Genomic DNA, 18,108 nt, shown 5'->3' on the forward strand with positions numbered 1-18,108 from the left:
TAGTAAGAATTTTTTATGTACTAATGCCGATGTTGAAGACAAACGTAGGGTTTCGTGAGAAAGAAGACAGCAGCCCCAAAACCACTCTGTTAGCTTTTATGTAACTTGTTTGTAAAAAACAGTGTATGAACCTAAAATCAAGAAAGCATTTGTATAGCATCTATAAAATCACAATTTCTGTGCAACAGCTGTAAGGAAGAAAAGCACTGAGGTCACAAAAAGCAAGAGGGCTAAACCACAGTGGCAAAGGTTAAATTACTAAGGAAGCAGTAGGAGTATAACACCAGTTACATTCATTCCCTAGCATTCAAATCCAAGACATTTCATAACAAGCCTTCCTCCCTCTTTGTTTATTGTCTTCATTATCACCTCTCTGCAGGAATTCTCACTTGATAAAATTGTAGAACACTATGTGAGAACACTGACATCAAGTAAAAGACAGACTATCAGGATGAAATTCGCTTTGGAGTTACTAATTTCTGCTGACTAAACACCTCTAATCTCAGGCATTAGAACATACTCAGTAAACTGGTCATGGTGTATGTTGCAATCTATGAATTTGGCCCCTAATATTATTATGGGAGGCATTTTTAGACATTCAAAATACATCTCCCACTGACTTGCTTGCTTATCTAATACACAAAAAATTTTCTTATGATCTTTTTAGCTTTTGATTACTTTGCTCTGCAACCTAAATATGCATTTAATGTAGCTCTCTCTATATAACCGGATATTTGTTCACCATGGGTTGCAAGTACTTAACTTGACTTTGTGAAAAGAAGACACAGAGTTCACTTCCAAAAAGCTGTTTTTCTCTTGTGGCCCTATCTGTGCTGGACTCATGGAGAGAAAATTGTCCTATGTCATCAGTTATGAAGTTTTGGCAGTGAAAGTACAATGTAATTGTTGGTATCACCATATGCTTTTAGCAAGGTTTGTAAACTGTAACTAGAAAAATCCCCTACTGCTTGTCTGTGTCTATCCAAGTATCATGTGTGCATCACCTGCTGAATTGTTCACACTTGTTGCTGCTTTTATTTCTGCCTTTAGCATCGCAGGCAGTGTTGCAGAGAGCTATGACACTGAGAGTGGGTTTGAGGACTCAGAGAACAATGATGTTGCAAATGCAGTCGTGCGCTTCATCACCAGATTCATTGACAAGGTTTGCACAGAAAGTGGAGTCACACAGGATCACATCAAGGGTCTGCACTGCATGATACCAGGTAGGAATTGTCACAAAAAGGTGCTTTATAGTCTTTCTTTTTCCTTTCCCTAATGAAACAAATGCACTTTCTAATTTGAGTTACTTTCAGAGAAGTTAGAGCATTAGATTTCTTTTCCAGACTGTAATTGCTGTTGAATTTAAGATCATTATTTCCATGATGTCAAAATTTGAGAATTTCAGAATTATCAGAGTTTTAATTAGATGGCAGTTTTCTCTTTCACATTGTGTGAGAGTTCATTTATGGTGTTACTGCTTTCCAGGCATTGTAGCAATGCACATAGAGACTCTGGAGGCTGTCCATCGGGAGAGTAGGAGGCTTCCACCAATACAGAAGGCAAGTGTTATGAAACATATTTGTATTCTCTACAAGTATTAGAATCATGAAATTTAGTCATCTTTTTTTCCTCTCATAATATTATGAGGAAACATCAAAACATTAAGAGAAAATTTCCACCAGTGATAAATAAAGTGCTTGGCTTTGGTCTCATGAAATATGAAACTAGAAGAGCCAAACTTCTGATCATAAACAAGCTTTTGCATGCCCACTGCTTTTTGAGACCATTTCTCTTTGTTGAGTCTGAACTCCATCTCCTTTCTTTGGACTCAGTGTCATAACTATTTTGTTTTGAAGCTTTTAAAACCATATACTGTAACTAGCCTAAGGGATAACACCGATTTACACTTACACTTTCATTTATTTGCATCAGCCCAAAATTCTACGGCCAACTTTGCTGCCAGGAGAAGAATTTGTTTGTGAAGGTCTCCGTGTGCTACTGGATCCTGACGGCAGAGAGGAAGCCACAGGAGGACTGCTTGGAGGTCCTCATATCCTCCCTGCTGAAGGAGCTTTGTTCCTTACCACTTACAGAATTATATTTAAAGGCACTCCTCATGATCAACTGGGTAAGAAAATCCAGATAGTGGGAACTGTGGTCCTTCAGATAGGGAGGATTTTGAGCTGGTCTGTGCACCTATTCAAGCTTCAACAGCACTGAACCGTTTTTTTCAGACACTGCAAGCAAGCAAAAGGAAAAACGTTCATTAGTTGGTATTCCTCCTAAAATTATAGCTTGTAAATAAAGTATTTTCTTAATGTGTCAGCTCTTCTGAATGATAAATTTTCATGATTTAATATGTGCCATTTCTAAGCAGGTTGTCATTCAGAAGTATAAATTTATTGTGGAAAGTGCATGGTCATATGTAAAGATACCAGTATATGTAATTTCTGTTCACAAGTTGTACAATGCATTATGAAATTTGAAAAAACTTGAAATTTGTTTCTTTACCCCTTACCAACCTAGATTTTGGGGTGCATTTCCATTATGTAGAAAGACTCAGAAGGAAAGAGAATATTTTTATAATACTCAGAACAGAAATTAAGCAGAAATTCAGATTACAAATAATGCTTTAGGAATTTACCAACTTTTCAGCTATTTTGCCTGAAATAAATCCTGTACCGTTATGTTCCTGTTGCTTTGTTCTTACTCATTCTTGTCTGTTCAAATAGCAGTGTGAGCAGAGCAGACCTGATTCTGTGTTCTAACAAGTGTCTGTGTGTTTTGTCCTCAGTTGGGGAGCAGACCGTGATCCGGAGCTTTCCTATCGCATCTGTTACCAAGGAGAAGAAGATCAGTATCCAGAACCAGCTGCAGCAGAGCATGCAGGAAGGGCTGCAGATCAGCTCAGCCACCTTTCAGGTAAAATGAAGTTTGGTGAAAATTTATGTAGCTGCAGTCAGCTCAAGATATTTATGAGCAGCACTTTGCCCTGGTATTCATGAAGAGTCCAGTTTTCTGCCCTGTAAGGTCAATAGACAGCGCAGAACTCACAGAAACCCTGGCATTTCTTGGCCCACTTGATATTTACAGAGGGTTGCTATTTTCACATTGGATTTCTTTCACTGCTTTCCTCGCCTATTTTGGATCCAGTAAAGGGCTGGTTTGGGTCCAGAATCCCTTCATGTAAGTAGAGGCCTAAGCAGGCTAATGGGAACCTCCTTTCTCTCTCCTCCAGCTACATGGAATCAATATGGAAAAGCTCTTAAGTATTGCTTTCTTCTCAAGGTTTGTCACTTTTCCAGCTTTCTGTTAAAAACTGTGGCAGGAAGTCTCATGGTATGTCACACATGGAAGCTGCACTTCCAGGAATCTTTAGGGTAGAACCAGTGAGGTTCTGTATGACAGGCACAGATCCTGGAATCTTCTGTAGGATCCCTGTCAGTGTGTTCAACAGATTGACGTGAGTATTGCAAGGCAATTGACAGAGATGGACTTGTAAGAATTAGGGATCCTGAAGTCTTCCCTGAATTTTCCATGTTGATTTTGAGCTTAACTGTGGTCAAACCCTAAGAGATCGAAAGTTGCAAGCAAAGAATTTTATGTCCTGGACAGAAATTAGACTGCAGTACTTAAAATATGAAACTCTTTGCTGGGCTGGCTGATTGCAGAAGCATATTTTCATTGAGAACAATAACTCTAACATTTGAAAACATAGAAAAACCCAGTAAAATAGCATTTTACTAGGTTCTTACAATAGTGGACATTATTTAGCTAATCATCCCTCAGTATCCTATTCAAAAGCATATAATTAGGAATGCAAGTGAGTAAAACAAGCAAAGAAAAGTTGTAGTTGTGGACTTTTGAGAGGACTTTTATTTTCCAGAAATCTTTTTACCAGAATACTTAGCATGCTTCAATGATGTGATAAATACAGACACAGCTCAGTGTTTTCAGAGCTGGATTTGAGTCAAACATCATCTTTGCTTTTGTTTAGCATAGTTTTGTATTAGGTTATGAGAACAAAAACAATCAGCAAACAGTTTATTCTCCGTCCCCTATGTAATAGCCAGGGTTCAATACAGTATGAAATAGCCCCTCCCCTTTGTTTATTAATTATGATTTTCAGATGGGTTTGTGTGCAGCAATGCTATTTCAAATCTTTAAAACTTTGTATCAGTGTAACCCGGAAAGATTGAAGAGCTCCTTTCAAGGAGGTCCTAGAACAACAGTCATTAGTCATTTGGAAAGTATTTACAAAACAAGTGAAATTGGAAAAGCAAGGATGAAATCCACCTTCTAGATGGCAAGCAAAAGAATTCAAAAGGTGTCTAGGTATGTGTTCAGAAATAGAGCTCTAGGATATTTCTTTGTTTGCCTTCTCCACATTCTTAGAGTTCTTTTGGGCCTTTTTATGGGCTCTGTATTTTCTGTCTCTATTTTGTTTTCCCCGAATTGTTGACTTCCTTTCAGCTGAGGATGATTGGATGGGATTTTTTTTTCTTACCCAGAACCTTTCAAAAAAGCATTTTTAGTCAAGTGGACGGATCAGTGTTGAATAGCACAAGGGGTTGTTTCCTTTTTTAAGGACCAGATTTCACTATCACATTTTTGTTATTAGCAGTTTTCTATACTTTGCAAGGTGAGGCCAAAAGTGAAAAGTCTAAGTAATAGAAATATAATGGTTATGACATATGAATGCTGAAATTGCTGGCTTGGTGAGAGTCTTTGAAGTGCATTACCAACCTCAGTTCCCAGTATAGGGGCAGAGCTGGCAAACTATTTCACATCTAAGCTGTCCCATGTGACCAGAATTTGAACTGTTGTAGACATCGTAGTGCCAGCACTACGACTTGGATTTACCAAAATATTTTGTATTTGATCTTATGAGAATTCCAGATGCTTCCTAGTGAAGATACCTAAGTATTAGGACCTAAATTTAAAATTGTAAATAAAAAATTATTAAAATGTGTAACAGCCCTCAAAATAAATGAGACATTTCTACATGTATTTGTATTTTCTGATGAGCATAGTACTGCAAAAATATTGAAATTTTGCTAATATATTTTAGAATCTTTCAATTTCTTCAATTCTCAGATTTTTTTCATTTCTAACATGTCATGTCTTTAATACACAGTTAATTAAAGTAGCATTTGATGAAGAAGTAAGTCCAGAAGTGGTGGAAATATTTAAGAAACAGTTGACGAAGTTCCGTTATCCTCAATCTATCTTCAGCACTTTTGCCTTTGCAGCTGGGCAAACAGCACCACAAATAATTTTACCGAAACAGAAAGAAAAGAACACTTCATTCCGGTACAGTCTTTCTTCTTTTCTTACTGATGTTCTTGTTTTGTATTAGCCAAATGTATTGAACAGTCTGAAGGCTCTGCACAAGTGCAGATCATTCAAGGAGTTTTCAGGAATGTCAAAATAAGTGATTGCTATTATGCAGCTCTTTGTATTTCCTAAGAGATACATTAGTAGGATACAGATGTTTATTTGGTGTAGGAATTATATTATTTATCTAAATTTCTGGCTGCAGTACATTTGAACAAACACCTCACTACATTTTGAAACACACAAAATGGAAGTAGCATCTTGAACTATGCAACCTACGCCAACATGGAAACAAGTTTGTGTATTGCTTTATAATTAACAGCCTAGCCACTTATAGCCTAGTGTGGATTAGGAATCATTTTACCCTGTGCATTTGCCCTACTGGTTTTTAATTTAGAGTTTGAGCTTTGGGTCCTCTTTTGAGTTGTATGTTACACATTAATTTTTACTGGACCAGCTGCATCATTAGTCTGTTCCAGTTTGGTAGCTCCTGTGATTCTCTGTTCATTAGTGCATTGTTGACACAGGAAATAGAATCCCATGCTAGTCATGAAATCCTAAAACTTAAAGGTAATTTCTATCATTCTTGCCTTTGGCAACTTTCTAGATTTATCACATTACTAGCAAAATGCAAAAACTTAAAGAAAGATGATATGTGCTTATTCATTACCAATAAACAAAAAGGACACAAATTTATCTCAAAGTAATACAACTTTTGTTTAAAAATTAATATAGGAAGTAATTTTTCTGAAGTTTATAATTGTTTGTATCAAGTGAAATACTATTAAATACATTTTAATTGCATTCGTCATAGAACTCTGTACATGCTATTAGGCAGAATCATATGAATCTTTCTAAATACTTTTGTTGCCTTGGATTTGTAGTACATTCTCCAAAAGCATTGTGAAGGGAGCAAAACGTGCTGGGAAGATGACAATTGGGCGCCAGTATTTATTAAAGAAGAAGACAGGCACAATAGTGGAGGAGAGAGGGAATCGCGCAGGCTGGAATGAAGATGATGATATCTCTGGTAATAATATGACTTTTTTTTCCATGTTGGTTAATAAGTCTCTCCTATTATGCTTCCATTGTGGTGTATTGAATAAGAAATGCCTTCAACAAGAAACTGAAGGGTCTTCCTAGACAGGAAAGAGAAGGCTTTCAAATCTGTACATTTAGTGAGTGTTTTCTTTTGCAATGATGAGGCAGAAGAGGAAGTTGACTTAATTCAGTGATACGGCAAGGAACTAGATTATTTTTTAATTATCAAACTATTTAAGTATGATATCTTTTAGATCATTTTTACATCATGCTAGTGTAGATGAAACAGCATGGAAGCAATGCTGCAGCTTCCATTTATCTCTAGACATCTGACATCTGCAATTAGTCTGTGGTGAGGAAGCAGTAACTGCCGAGGTGCAAGAATGAGCAAATTGGAGACTTTTGTGGATGTAGAACTGACAAATGAGTTCTGAAAGCAACAGAACTCATTACTACTGAAAATATCACTTTCCAAATTTTTGGTTGAAAGAATTTTGGCGTAGAAGGTAGAAAGGGGTTTGGGCACTTTAATGCAGGTTGTGTGATGGTATGGAGTTTGACTTTCCCTAGAAAGCTTCTTTTCCTCCCATATGCTGCTGTCAGTATCTCCCTATCTGGACCACTGCTAATTTATCAGAAACCACTAGAGGGAAGCAGATTCTCCTGTACATAAACAGGTGTTGTTTTGTCATACCATTCTTCCTTTAAAAACAAACATAGGCATCTCAGATAATGACGTGTCCTTCAAACATTGATCATTTCTTCCAACCATCAAACAAGCTGAATTTTCCTATTAAATATTTGGTCTCTGAGCAAGGAAACTTATGTGACTTATGAGCAGATATATGGAAGTTGTCTAAAGCAGGGCTGAAGCCTGTGTTCTCTCCGAAATGGGAGATAGCCATTCCAGACAAATTTTAAAAATATTGTTTCTGTTTTTTCATTCCAGATAAAGTGATGAGAAATAGGCAAAAAGAAAGTTTAGAAAATACAGAATGTCTTTAGAGTGCTGAAAAATTGCATTCTTAACTGAATTTCCAGCATCTTCCTGAAGTGCTGAGTTAGATGTGTTCTGATATTACTTATTCCTGGAGTCAGAAGCAATTCTTCAGGCTCTACCTGTGTGATTTTGGGGTGACTTTTGTCCTTCACCCAGAGATGCCAAGCACAGTCATACCTGTGTATTCATATTCCCTTGATGGTGAAGAAATTTTAAGAGTTTTTACATTGCTGATATACAAAAAAACTGTATTCTTTAATGAACACAGGTGCTAAAGATTAGTGATAGTCACTTTTTCCTTCCCTAAGAAAAATATAAGTTATCTTCAGGTCTGCTGCTTTCCAGGTGCCTTGGCTGGGAACATGTTAAGGTGACCAAAGGCTGAGTTTGCTTTTCCCTCCATGCAGCACTGGCACATCAGGTACAGTGAGCTGTCAACAGCAGTGACTCTGCTTCAGACAGAGAACCATAGGGAGTAATCCCTGCAATTCCTTTTATATGTACTGCTGTGCCTTTGGATTTGCTGTTGACTTGTTTGCAAGTCTCAAAAACTGAAGTAGAGGAAACTGCAGCTCTACCAACAATGAACTGTCTGCAGCAGGTGGTGCACTGCCTTAAAATAGAGATGTTAAAGATAGGGCTGGAAGGAACTTCAAGAGATCAGGTAGTTCACCTCTCTGCCCCAAGGCAAGGTCAACATACTTAATCTGTTCCTCTTAGGTGTTTGCCTAACTTCTTCTTATAAACTTTCAAAGGTGAAGGTTCCACAGCTCTAGGCAGCTCATACTAATACTTTAACCATCCTTAATGCTGGAGAAAATAAAGCAACTTTCTGAGATTCAGGACTAAACATCATCTTGCTGCAATTTAAACTCTTCATTCCTTACTCTGCCACTATATACAAATAGAAGAGATTATTCCCTTCATTCTGATTGCAATGCTTAATGTATTTGTGGTCTGTTGTAATATTTCTCCTTTGTTTTCTGTATGTTAAATATCTGCAGTTTTTTCTGTTCTTTGTTTATTAGTCTTGATATATTAGTCTGATCACATTCATTGCTCTTTTCTCAGACTTCTTTCGCTGGCCCACATATAGCTTGCAATTTGATTTCCAAAACTGGACATGGTACTGGAGTTATTGTTACCAATGAACACCTAATTTCCCTCTTCTTCCTCCTCATCTCTTTGTTTTCAGAGTTTAGAATCTCTAAATCATTAGTAAATGTTTTTTCTTATAGTGGTCATATTGGTATGTTCAATAGAGCAAGAGATTGTGAAACCTGCTTTTGCAGATAGTCATATTTGAAGAAGAGTAAAATAGAGGGATTATTCCTTGTTTTTTCGAGATCAAATAAATGATGTTAAACTTGAGACAGCAAAGTATCTTCATCTCCCTCTTCAGATCAAGGACATAAGTAAGAGTTCTCATCTCTAGCTCTTTATGCACAGGAAAATGTTTTGCAAATTCTGATCACCAATATACCTGCTGTCATGAGAGAAAAATTAATTTAGAAAAAAATATTTTTTAAAAATGCACTGTCATCTAACCTGAGTGAGTTATAGCTTTCCAGTCAAAACTGCTAAAACCAAGTTTTCGTATCACCAAAAAAAAGTATTTCTAAAACTCACTTAATTTGTTTCTCATTAGGGCACTTTAAATGTTGCATGACAAATATGAAAACACAGGAGAAAGAGGAGAGATGCAGAGTGTTCAAATCTATTATTTAGATCAAATAGGGAAATTTTTTTTCTTTGATTAGCTGAAAGGGCAAAGAAAATTATTCATTTAGCTTTTATGCTAAGAAGCACAGAAAAAAAACAATTACACTGGTAATTGTAATCCTGTAAATCTGTAAATTTGGAACATTGCCTATTGCCAATAAAGTTTTAATTATCTCATAACTTTTTTTAAATTGGAATTCCAGTTTTGTAAAGTCCTGCTCTAAGTTCAAATCCTTATATACTTTTCAGTGCCTCATTCATTAAGAAATACTTCTCATATGCACATATTTCAATGCTTAGGTGGTAGCAAGTAACTGATACATGCTGTGAGCAGTAAATCTGCTCTCAGAAGTATTTGGAAATGGTTGAAAGTGTCACTAATAGGCAGGTGGCAAGTTTTGTACAAAGACCTTGCTTGACTTGAATTTCAGAGTAGTTTGAACTTGTGACATAGTTTTTTTATCACTCATGGTTGAAGTATTTTCTGCTTTGGAGAGGGCAGCTGATATGCACGGCTGAAGAAAGCTGCTGTCTGACATGGAAACTGAGACATTAAGAACTCAGCAGTCATCTGTTGTGAAATTACAACACTGAGACATTTCTTAAGCTGAACCAAGACTTGAAAATATTGTTACCTCTTTTGAAGATAGTTTAAAAAACCCCAACTGTAATTGTGTGGTTGATTTTTATCTTGAATGTGTAAAGAATTTGCAATTAATTTGTAAAGAATATGTAAAGAATTTGCAAAGTTGGAAGGAAAGATTATCTGTGTTCAGTTCTAATGAGTATGTGAGATAACTTTCTCCAGGATTTTAGCTAGAGAGATGTCATCCATGCCAGTCACAAGCACAATAAGTAACTGAGTGATACAGTCAGGTTCGCTGACTAAAATGCTGTTTTAGTGTTTATAAATTTGATAAACTGTGGTTTGTGTGTGTTGGATCTTGGCATTCATCACTGAGGGTAGGACAAACTTGTTTAGAAGAAAGTAGCATCATTTGCTGTGTAACTGCTGGCCTCCACATAAGATTTTTACCTTTAGTTTCAGATGACAGCGAGCTGCACACAGGTGGTACCTTGAAAGCATCAGAAAAATCAACAATGGAGCAATTAGTAGAAAGAGCCTGTTTCAGGGACTATCAGCGTTTGGGCCTGGGGACCATCAGCACTAACTCCTCTCGCTCAAAAACAGAGTACCTAAGAATAACTGCACTGAACAGGATGTATTCACTTTGCAGGAGGTGAGTTAACCAATTCACTTACGTAGTTAAAAGTAGGGATACATATCTGTATATCTGCATTAAGATCTTTGCATTTAAAATCTATTCTATTCCTCAATAAAAAAGCAAGCCTCAGAAACAATTGTAAATTACTATTTTCTTCAAATTAAAAAGTATGTGTTACAATTGACTTCATGAAAGTATCTGCTTTAAAAGTCTGTTGTGCTGAAAGTCACATGCTGTGCTTTAGCACATCATGTTACTAAGTCCTTTTTTTTTGTTGTGAAAGCTGATGTAGTTTGCTACCACTGCCCACGAAAATTCTTTTTAATACAAAAGCCTATCTGCATGAGTCATATCAGAAGACATTTGCATTCTCTAAAGCCAGTTTGGGCTGGTCATTGCTTTCATTATGGACAATGGAATTGCGGGAAGAAGGGCACAGAAGAAAAACACTTTCTTGTTTGCTGACTTCTCTCGAGTACTGGTTTTGTTTAATCATGGAGTGTAGTTCAGATGAAGGCATGAAATCTGTCCATTTTCATTATGCTTTGAATATTATGCAGACAACTCCTTCCTCCCCTGAACCCACAAGTTTTTAACATTCTTTAGGGTTTTTTTGAAAATATAAGAAATGTCTGAATTAATTAGGAATCTCAGGATATAAATACTTACCTACTGCTATATTACTGTGGTTACTGTGTAGACTGTACATACCATGTACATTTATTTTGTCTGAGGGCAGTTCAATAAAATGTCCAAGAAGTGAATTCACAAAAACAGTGTGTGCTGTAGAGAGAGTAAAAGTTATTTAGTAAGTAGTGGCTGTTTCCTGTTCCTCATCTTAGTTTCTTCCTAACATGAAATTGGCACTTAAGTTGATATTTTTGGAGGAGAAGGAGATAGAAAACCTAGCAAGATGGTAGTTGCGTTCCTGTTAGTAAAAGAAGGATTCAAGCAATATGAAATACTATTTTCTATCTTTAAAGGTATTATATCAGTGAATTTCCGAATCTCTAAGTGTATTGCAGTGTTTTAAAAAGAACACAGAAATGCAGTTTCAAGCACACTATTCCAAGGAATCTGACTGTAAAATTTAAATGTATTTTTCCGTAAACCATAAACTATTGTTTTCATTGTGATACTTCAGGCAATCTAACATTCTTTCCTTTCAATTCTCATATTTCATATACAATTGTCAAAACAAAACTACTGCATAGTAGTTTGCATACCTCAAAATTCTGTTTTCTGTCATGCTTAAAAATATGGCTTCATTGTAGTGACAGATAAGAGGTATACTAAGAAGAAAATCACTACCAAATAAAATGTAGCCTCAAATGGAAAGTGATTAGTAGTGATAGTCTTGCAAATTTTTACTAATTCAATTTCCATTTAAAATGCAGTTTTCTTAAATTAATGTGTTTGCTAGGCTTGGACTAAAATTACTTAAAAAATAAGTTAATTCTAACAGTTAAGTGTATTTTCATTCAGGTGTATTTTCAGCTTGTAATTTTAGGATTTTTTTGTTTTCATTCCTGAGCATATTAGAAGCCATTTTAATAGTTCATTTTTCCCCTTCCCTGTCAATGCAGTTACCCTGGGCTGCTGGTGGTGCCTCAGTCTGTTCAGGACAGCAGCCTGCAGAGAGTGGCTCGCTGTTACCGCCACAATCGCCTGCCTGTGGTCTGCTGGAAGAACACTAAAAACAGCACTCTGCTGCTCAGATCTGGGGGCTTTCATGGGAAAAGTGTGGTGGGCCTCTTCAAATCCCAAAACACACATCCTACGGGTGAGTTGATGCAGCCAGGCCTTCTGTGGAAGGAGTTTGATGTAGAAATGCTTCTTTTTCTAGAGGAAGAGCAGTGGTTTGATGGAATCAAAAGTCTCAAAATATTAATGGTTATCTGATATTATTAGTTATTAGTCAAAATCCTGAATGGTATGAAAGCAATTTCAAAACTGTGAATGACTATTTGGGACAGAGATTGGACCAACCCAAGGTTTATCAGAATTATTAGTTTTTCAGGAGAATATAACATTAGTGCAACATTAATTTTGGAGTTGACTTCCATCATTCACAGGCAGCATTATGACTGCCTGGATTTCCATCTCTTACTCTGATAGCTTTTTCAGAGTTAATTTCATGCCGAGAATGAAAGAGTCAGTATTTTCTTTAATCAAGGTTGTTTAGAAATTATTCCAGAATTAGACCATAATTTTTCTTTATGGAGAAAAAGGAAATGTGAGGTTAAATTAGAATACCAGGCACTCATTAAGGCAGCAAAGAAATTCCTTTGTCCTGTTTATGTTTGTGTTTCTCCCCGGTAATGACGAAAATGCAACTGAAAGGTTTGACTCAACTCAATCACTAATTATCTACTGAATATTCACTGCTATAGCATTGGTTCAGTGTATCTCTTCAGTGTTTTGTGGGAGCATTTTTTAGTTAGAGTGATGAGTAAGGCAGTGAATTGAAATTTATATAATGTGGTTTTGTTGAAATGATTAATAAAACAGATCAGTGAAGTACTACCAATAATTGACACGGCAGCTACCAAAGCTAATGGCTACACCCGTTCTTCCACAGGCTCAGGGTGTGAATCCAAGGCATGGCAATTCAAATGTTCATCTTCAACAGATTTAATACTGATTGTCTTAGCTGAAATACAGATGAGGCATCTTTAACCTGGTACAAATAGAATAAATTGGAAAAAAATCTGCAGAAATAGTCTCGAAATTATGTAAAGACAAAAACGTTGATGTTTTCTGTAGTAACTATCATTTCTTTGTGCATGGGAGTAGGAGAGCTCTCCAAGATCTCCAAAACCTGACTCATGAAAACATGTTTTCTCTGTGTGATCTTAATGCTTTTGCAGGTGGCTTCTTTTCTTAATTTTATGTAACTTTTTGTGTTGCCATTGCCATACTTCCAGCAGAATATTATAGAGTAGGTAAACATATTGACAGTAACTGTGTCTGACAGATACTCACTTCTGGAGTTACTGTTTCTTTTAAAAAGTGAAGAAAATGGAGACTCTCCTGTGGAAGGCACAGCAAGGAAACCACACACAAAAAAACACCACCACAAAAAAACCAACACACAAAAACCAAAACACCCAACAAAACCCCCCACCACCACCCACCCAATTCTGGGACACTGTTCCAACAACATCCAAACTTTATTTACAAAACACAAGAAAACTTCTCATGGGAAAAACCTGTGCTAGCCACAGAAAATAGAAAATATTTAGAAGGCATTAATTTTATTCATAATGAAATTGAAGCTTGGTGAAACAAAACTGAACAACAAAAGTTGTTGTACACAGGTGCCTCAGCAGGAGTTGTGCACAATGAACAAAAGTCTATATTGACAAACACATTGTGAGGCAAACAAAGAGGACAAAGATAATCTGAAGTTAAATTCAGATTGACAGATTCATACCTTCCTAAGCACAGATTTCACAGGAATAGATTTCTTTTAGTCAGTTCTGTATTGATACAAAGAAACAAAAAGGACCTGCTGGAACTTAATGAACATTTTTGTGATTTCCTGTAATGCACTGTTATGCAAGTTTTCAAAGCATAGTTGGAGGTCAATATGTTATATAAGAAGCACAGAACATACTTTTTAGAGAAATTATGCACAGTACTTAATTTCTGTGTGGAACCAAACTGTATGTGCAACAGAACTGTATTTTTCTAACATCTGTCCAAAAAAATATTATTAACAGATGTTCAAATATGAGATGGAGAGTATATAAATCTTTTGAAATGTTCCTTTGAAACATGCAAGTTGGTTTCTTAATTACTTTGACCTTTCTGGGAATCTTTTTGCAGAGCATTGTAGTTCTAAATATGACATTCTACACCTGAATTACCGTTTATTTGTCAGCTACCCTGTAGGAAGAACATTTCTGTTTATTTTTCTTGTATGTAGTAACACTATCCAAGAGAACAGTTATCTTGGTACAGGCTTTTGGATTATTGACTGTATTAGGACTTCTTTGATAAAGATGGAGCAACTGTGACCAGGCATATAGAGCACATGTTAGCAGCGAGTTACTGCATGAGTAAGCAATGCATTTCTTTCCTGAGATAAAAACAGAATTAAATGGGATAAAATTGCTACAGGGATCTCCATCCCATCTTTTGTTTAAATCCCTGTTGCTGTGGTGACCTTCATGTGTCATACAGCACTTGAAAGATGATCATTGCATAGAAATCCCACTTCACCTGTGCAGGTAGGGAACAATGCTTTGAGTCACCTCTTTATGCTGCTGTGATGGGATGATTTGTGGTAAGGATGAAGGGCAAAGTTTCCATCTCTAATCTTTCACAAGGACATTTTTGCCCTCAGTCTTTAATTCCAGTGTCTGCCCAGTTCAATGACAGACTTTCATGTAAGTCAAGCTGTTTGTCTTCTGAATCTTTTTCCTAAAACACACACATGACTCTTCATGAAATAAAACTTAATAAGTCCAAGTGGTATAGACATTATCCTTTCATTTAGACAATCCAGTTACTTTCATTTAACAAAACTGTTAAGACCTAAATAGACTTTTTGTGGCATTGTTTCAAGGATCAGGGGACCCAGAGATCATTTCAGTGGATGTCAGGATGTGTAAAGCCTGCTTAGGAGTTGAAGAGAAAATAATGTTCCTCCTCAGGCTTTTTCCACTTGGTCAGACAAGAACATCATGATGTTTCCTGCATGAAACGCCAGCACTTCCTAATTGTACTTCCAATTCAGACACTAATTTCTATCTTGAAATTTCTTTTGCCACCTCCAGCTAATTAGGTTTCTGTCTATTAGTCTCCAGCATAGAATCTGATTGCATCATAACTGGAGAAAACTATTTACAAATTACCATTGTGTTTTGTCAAAAAGTGCTCAACCAAATTCTTTGACTCTGTCTCTTATTCCCAATCTTGGCTCTTATGATCAGGATTCCAGATCCTGGTTTAAGCAGCTGTGGAACTTTCATCCTGTAGTAAGTCCAGAGGTGGCTACAATAAACTAAAATTCAAAAAGTTTTGTTTGGCATTTGAAGACAAAGTAAACTGACTCATTTTACTGGACACGTTTTTTTCATTGTAGTATGGTCCAGGACCTGACTTACATCTAATTTCCTTCTATTAAGACCTTGTGCCTGGACACAGTGGAGTTTTTCTGGTTGAGATGATAGTTTTTATTATTATTTTTGAAGGGTTTTCCCCTTGGTTCTGTGTTTTGTTAATGGTTTCTTAACCTTTTTAATGGGCACTGTATTCGAAGGAACCTTCAAGTACAGGTAAGTAACCTTCCATTTCTGGAATGAGGAAGAGCTGGTTGAGTATGGTTTTAACTTACTTTTGTTAAAGAAACAGTTCTGTCTGCTCTCTGCACATTTTGCTGACAAGTAGCACAAACTTAGAAATGTTACTTTTCATTTGGAGAGTGGAAGGAAAGCTGCACTCTCTTCACTCTCTGCTGATCACATAATGGCTAATGATGAATGTTTTACATAGTGACCATGAGGTGAAAGTTTCAAAAGTTCAGCTTTGTGTGGAATGCAAGAGAACTTTGCTGGATCCTGCTGTGCAGCCAGGTGATGAACAGCTTGTCATCAAAGGAAATGCTTTTTGAACCTTTGATAGAGAAACTAGGACATTTTCAATGCTCTGCTTTACGCAGTAAGCCTTTTACTCTATGTATTTACAAATTGTGTTTTTGTTTATTAATGTGTTCCATTTTTTTGTGACTCTAGCTCCCGCTTCTTTAGAATCTTCAAGCAGTATAGAACAGGAAAAATACCTACAAGCCTTACTGAATGTGATATCCGTCCACTGCAAAATAAATGGCAGTAATACTCTCACTGTTAGCCCAACAATTGCTCTGTCTCCAGGTAAAATTGGTTTGTACAGTGCTTTTCTCTGGTTAAGCTGACAGGTGACTTTTCTCTGATTTGGTGCTAGTTTCGTGTTCCATATGAATTCTGTTGTTTCTTTATTGTTAGACTTTCCAGGTAGCCTACTGGTTTCAGTGAATGTATTTTCTGTAGGTAAAGAAAGTTTATCATTTTCCCAAAATATTTTTCAGTATTAATCTGACAGTAAAGTCTTTTATAACAAATTGAGAGTAGACTGCATATTGAATAAAAGACTACCAAATTTGAAAGAATGCAAAATGCTGCTCTATTGTATATAATGAGGAAGTATGAAGTTGCAAGCTCAGATTTTCTAAGAACAGAGACACTCTTTATCTGTAGCAGCAATGGAAGGCATATAGGCCTTTTTGCGCATTACACACTCATAATGGGTTTCTACTAATTTAGTTTCCAAATAGCGCTTTTCTTGCAGTGAAAGGTCTTTCAAAATATGCTATTTGAGTTATGCCTAGGTGGAACCATGAAGAAATTGCTCCCATGCTTTATTTCAGTTATTTTATGATGAAATTTGGTAAGCTTTAGGTCAAGGTAACCCCAACATGTCAGGAAAGACTATGTGACTTGAAATTGTGTCTGTCTTGTCTTACTTGGTTGGTTGTAATTGGCCTAATAACTGCCAAACAGTGGCTTTTCTTGTAAAGTAACACCATCCCCAAAGTGTGTGTGCTTTGCTTCATTTATTGTAAAATATGTTGATTGCTTAGCTGTATCTAACACCTCCATACTGTTGCCAATGTATGCATTTGTCTTAGAAAATAAATCTAAAGTACAAAATTGGCAAGAATTAGGTGTACTGGGTGAAAAAGGGCATTTTATCAGTCATATTAAGTGTTAGTCTGGTTAACACTGGAGTTTTTTTAATCTTCTATTCTTTTTTTGGCTGACTTTAGGCACTGAAACGAGGGCTTCAAGAATGTCTACTGTGTTTAAGCAGGTAGTGCCAGGACATTTGGATGTAAATCTATCCAATAGCTTTGCTCGAGGAGGTTAGTAAGACTAGCTCAAAGTCTACTATTTGAAGTAATAAATTATGAAAAACTGTTATTGAAATAAAAATAATTATACTCTTTATTGATTCATTGCTCTGTGAAACAACAAAACAGAAATTACAGATTGGCCTCAGTCCATAACATTATCGAAGTTTTGAATTTATTTCTGTTTAAATCCTTTTCTTACCATTGAAATAAAGTTGGTTTCATGTTGGAGTTAGTGAAAAATTACACACTCAGGTAGGGATTATGTTGCTAAATAATTTGGGATTCATCCATATTTTTGTCTATGTATGGCCTGAAAATACATATTTTTATATGACCATTTAATAGACTTTAGAATCTCCAATTACAGATCATTCCAATGTATGTCTGAAGCTTAGCTGATGCTTCATAATTTTACCAATAGTCTGTAAATTATTTTACTCTAAGTAGTAAGGAGTTATGTGGCCAGATGTGATGAGTAGGGAGATGCAGTGCATTGTTTGGAAATAGTTACTCCTAATTACAGCAGTTCATCAGTCTAATTTCTACAAGAACCTTTCATTCTGCTAAGGGGATCCCAACTACTTTTACCCTTCAAGCCTGATGAAATTGTTATGATTTTTTTATGTGCAACATGTGCATAAATTACTGCACCAAACTCCTTAAATGTAGGTTTGTTAAAATAGAGGTGAATCTATTCCCTAAAAGGGAGCATTTTATATTTTATTTATTACCTTTTAGTCATGAATGCTGCTTTTACAATTATTTGTAAACATCTAAAAGTTGTTTTTCATCTCAAATTAGTTAGATTTAGATAGACCTCCCAAGGTCCATTCCAACTTTAACCTTCTTGTGTGATACGAAACCTGTACCTTCATATGAGGAAG

At 36.2% G+C, this 18,108-nt stretch overlaps 1 protein-coding gene across 5 annotated transcripts in view; it reads left to right on the forward strand.

Moving 5' to 3' along the window:
• The window catches only part of SBF2 (SET binding factor 2), a 228,137-nt gene that overhangs the window by 180,757 nt on the left and 29,272 nt on the right, over positions 1-18,108 (forward strand). For 3 of the 5 annotated variants that reach the window (XM_085063120.1, XM_085063121.1, XM_085063122.1), the window contains exons 20-29: positions 1,051-1,223; positions 1,486-1,559; positions 1,933-2,128; positions 2,795-2,922; positions 5,138-5,313; positions 6,222-6,367; positions 10,143-10,341; positions 11,913-12,109; positions 16,068-16,205; positions 17,138-17,233. In XM_085063120.1, coding sequence (XP_084919246.1) covers positions 1,051-1,223; positions 1,486-1,559; positions 1,933-2,128; positions 2,795-2,922; positions 5,138-5,313; positions 6,222-6,367; positions 10,143-10,341; positions 11,913-12,109; positions 16,068-16,205; positions 17,138-17,233 — 1,523 coding nt within the window. The remainder of the gene's footprint in view (positions 1-1,050; positions 1,224-1,485; positions 1,560-1,932; positions 2,129-2,794; positions 2,923-5,137; positions 5,314-6,221; positions 6,368-10,142; positions 10,342-11,912; positions 12,110-16,067; positions 16,206-17,137; positions 17,234-18,108) is intronic. The other 2 variants (XM_085063123.1, XM_085063124.1) reach the window with 1 other exon arrangement.

This window comes from Lichenostomus cassidix, chromosome 5 (genome assembly GCF_008360975.1).
Source record: "Lichenostomus cassidix isolate B80296 chromosome 5, HeHo_3.0, whole genome shotgun sequence".
Lineage (NCBI taxonomy): Eukaryota > Metazoa > Chordata > Aves > Passeriformes > Meliphagidae > Lichenostomus > Lichenostomus cassidix.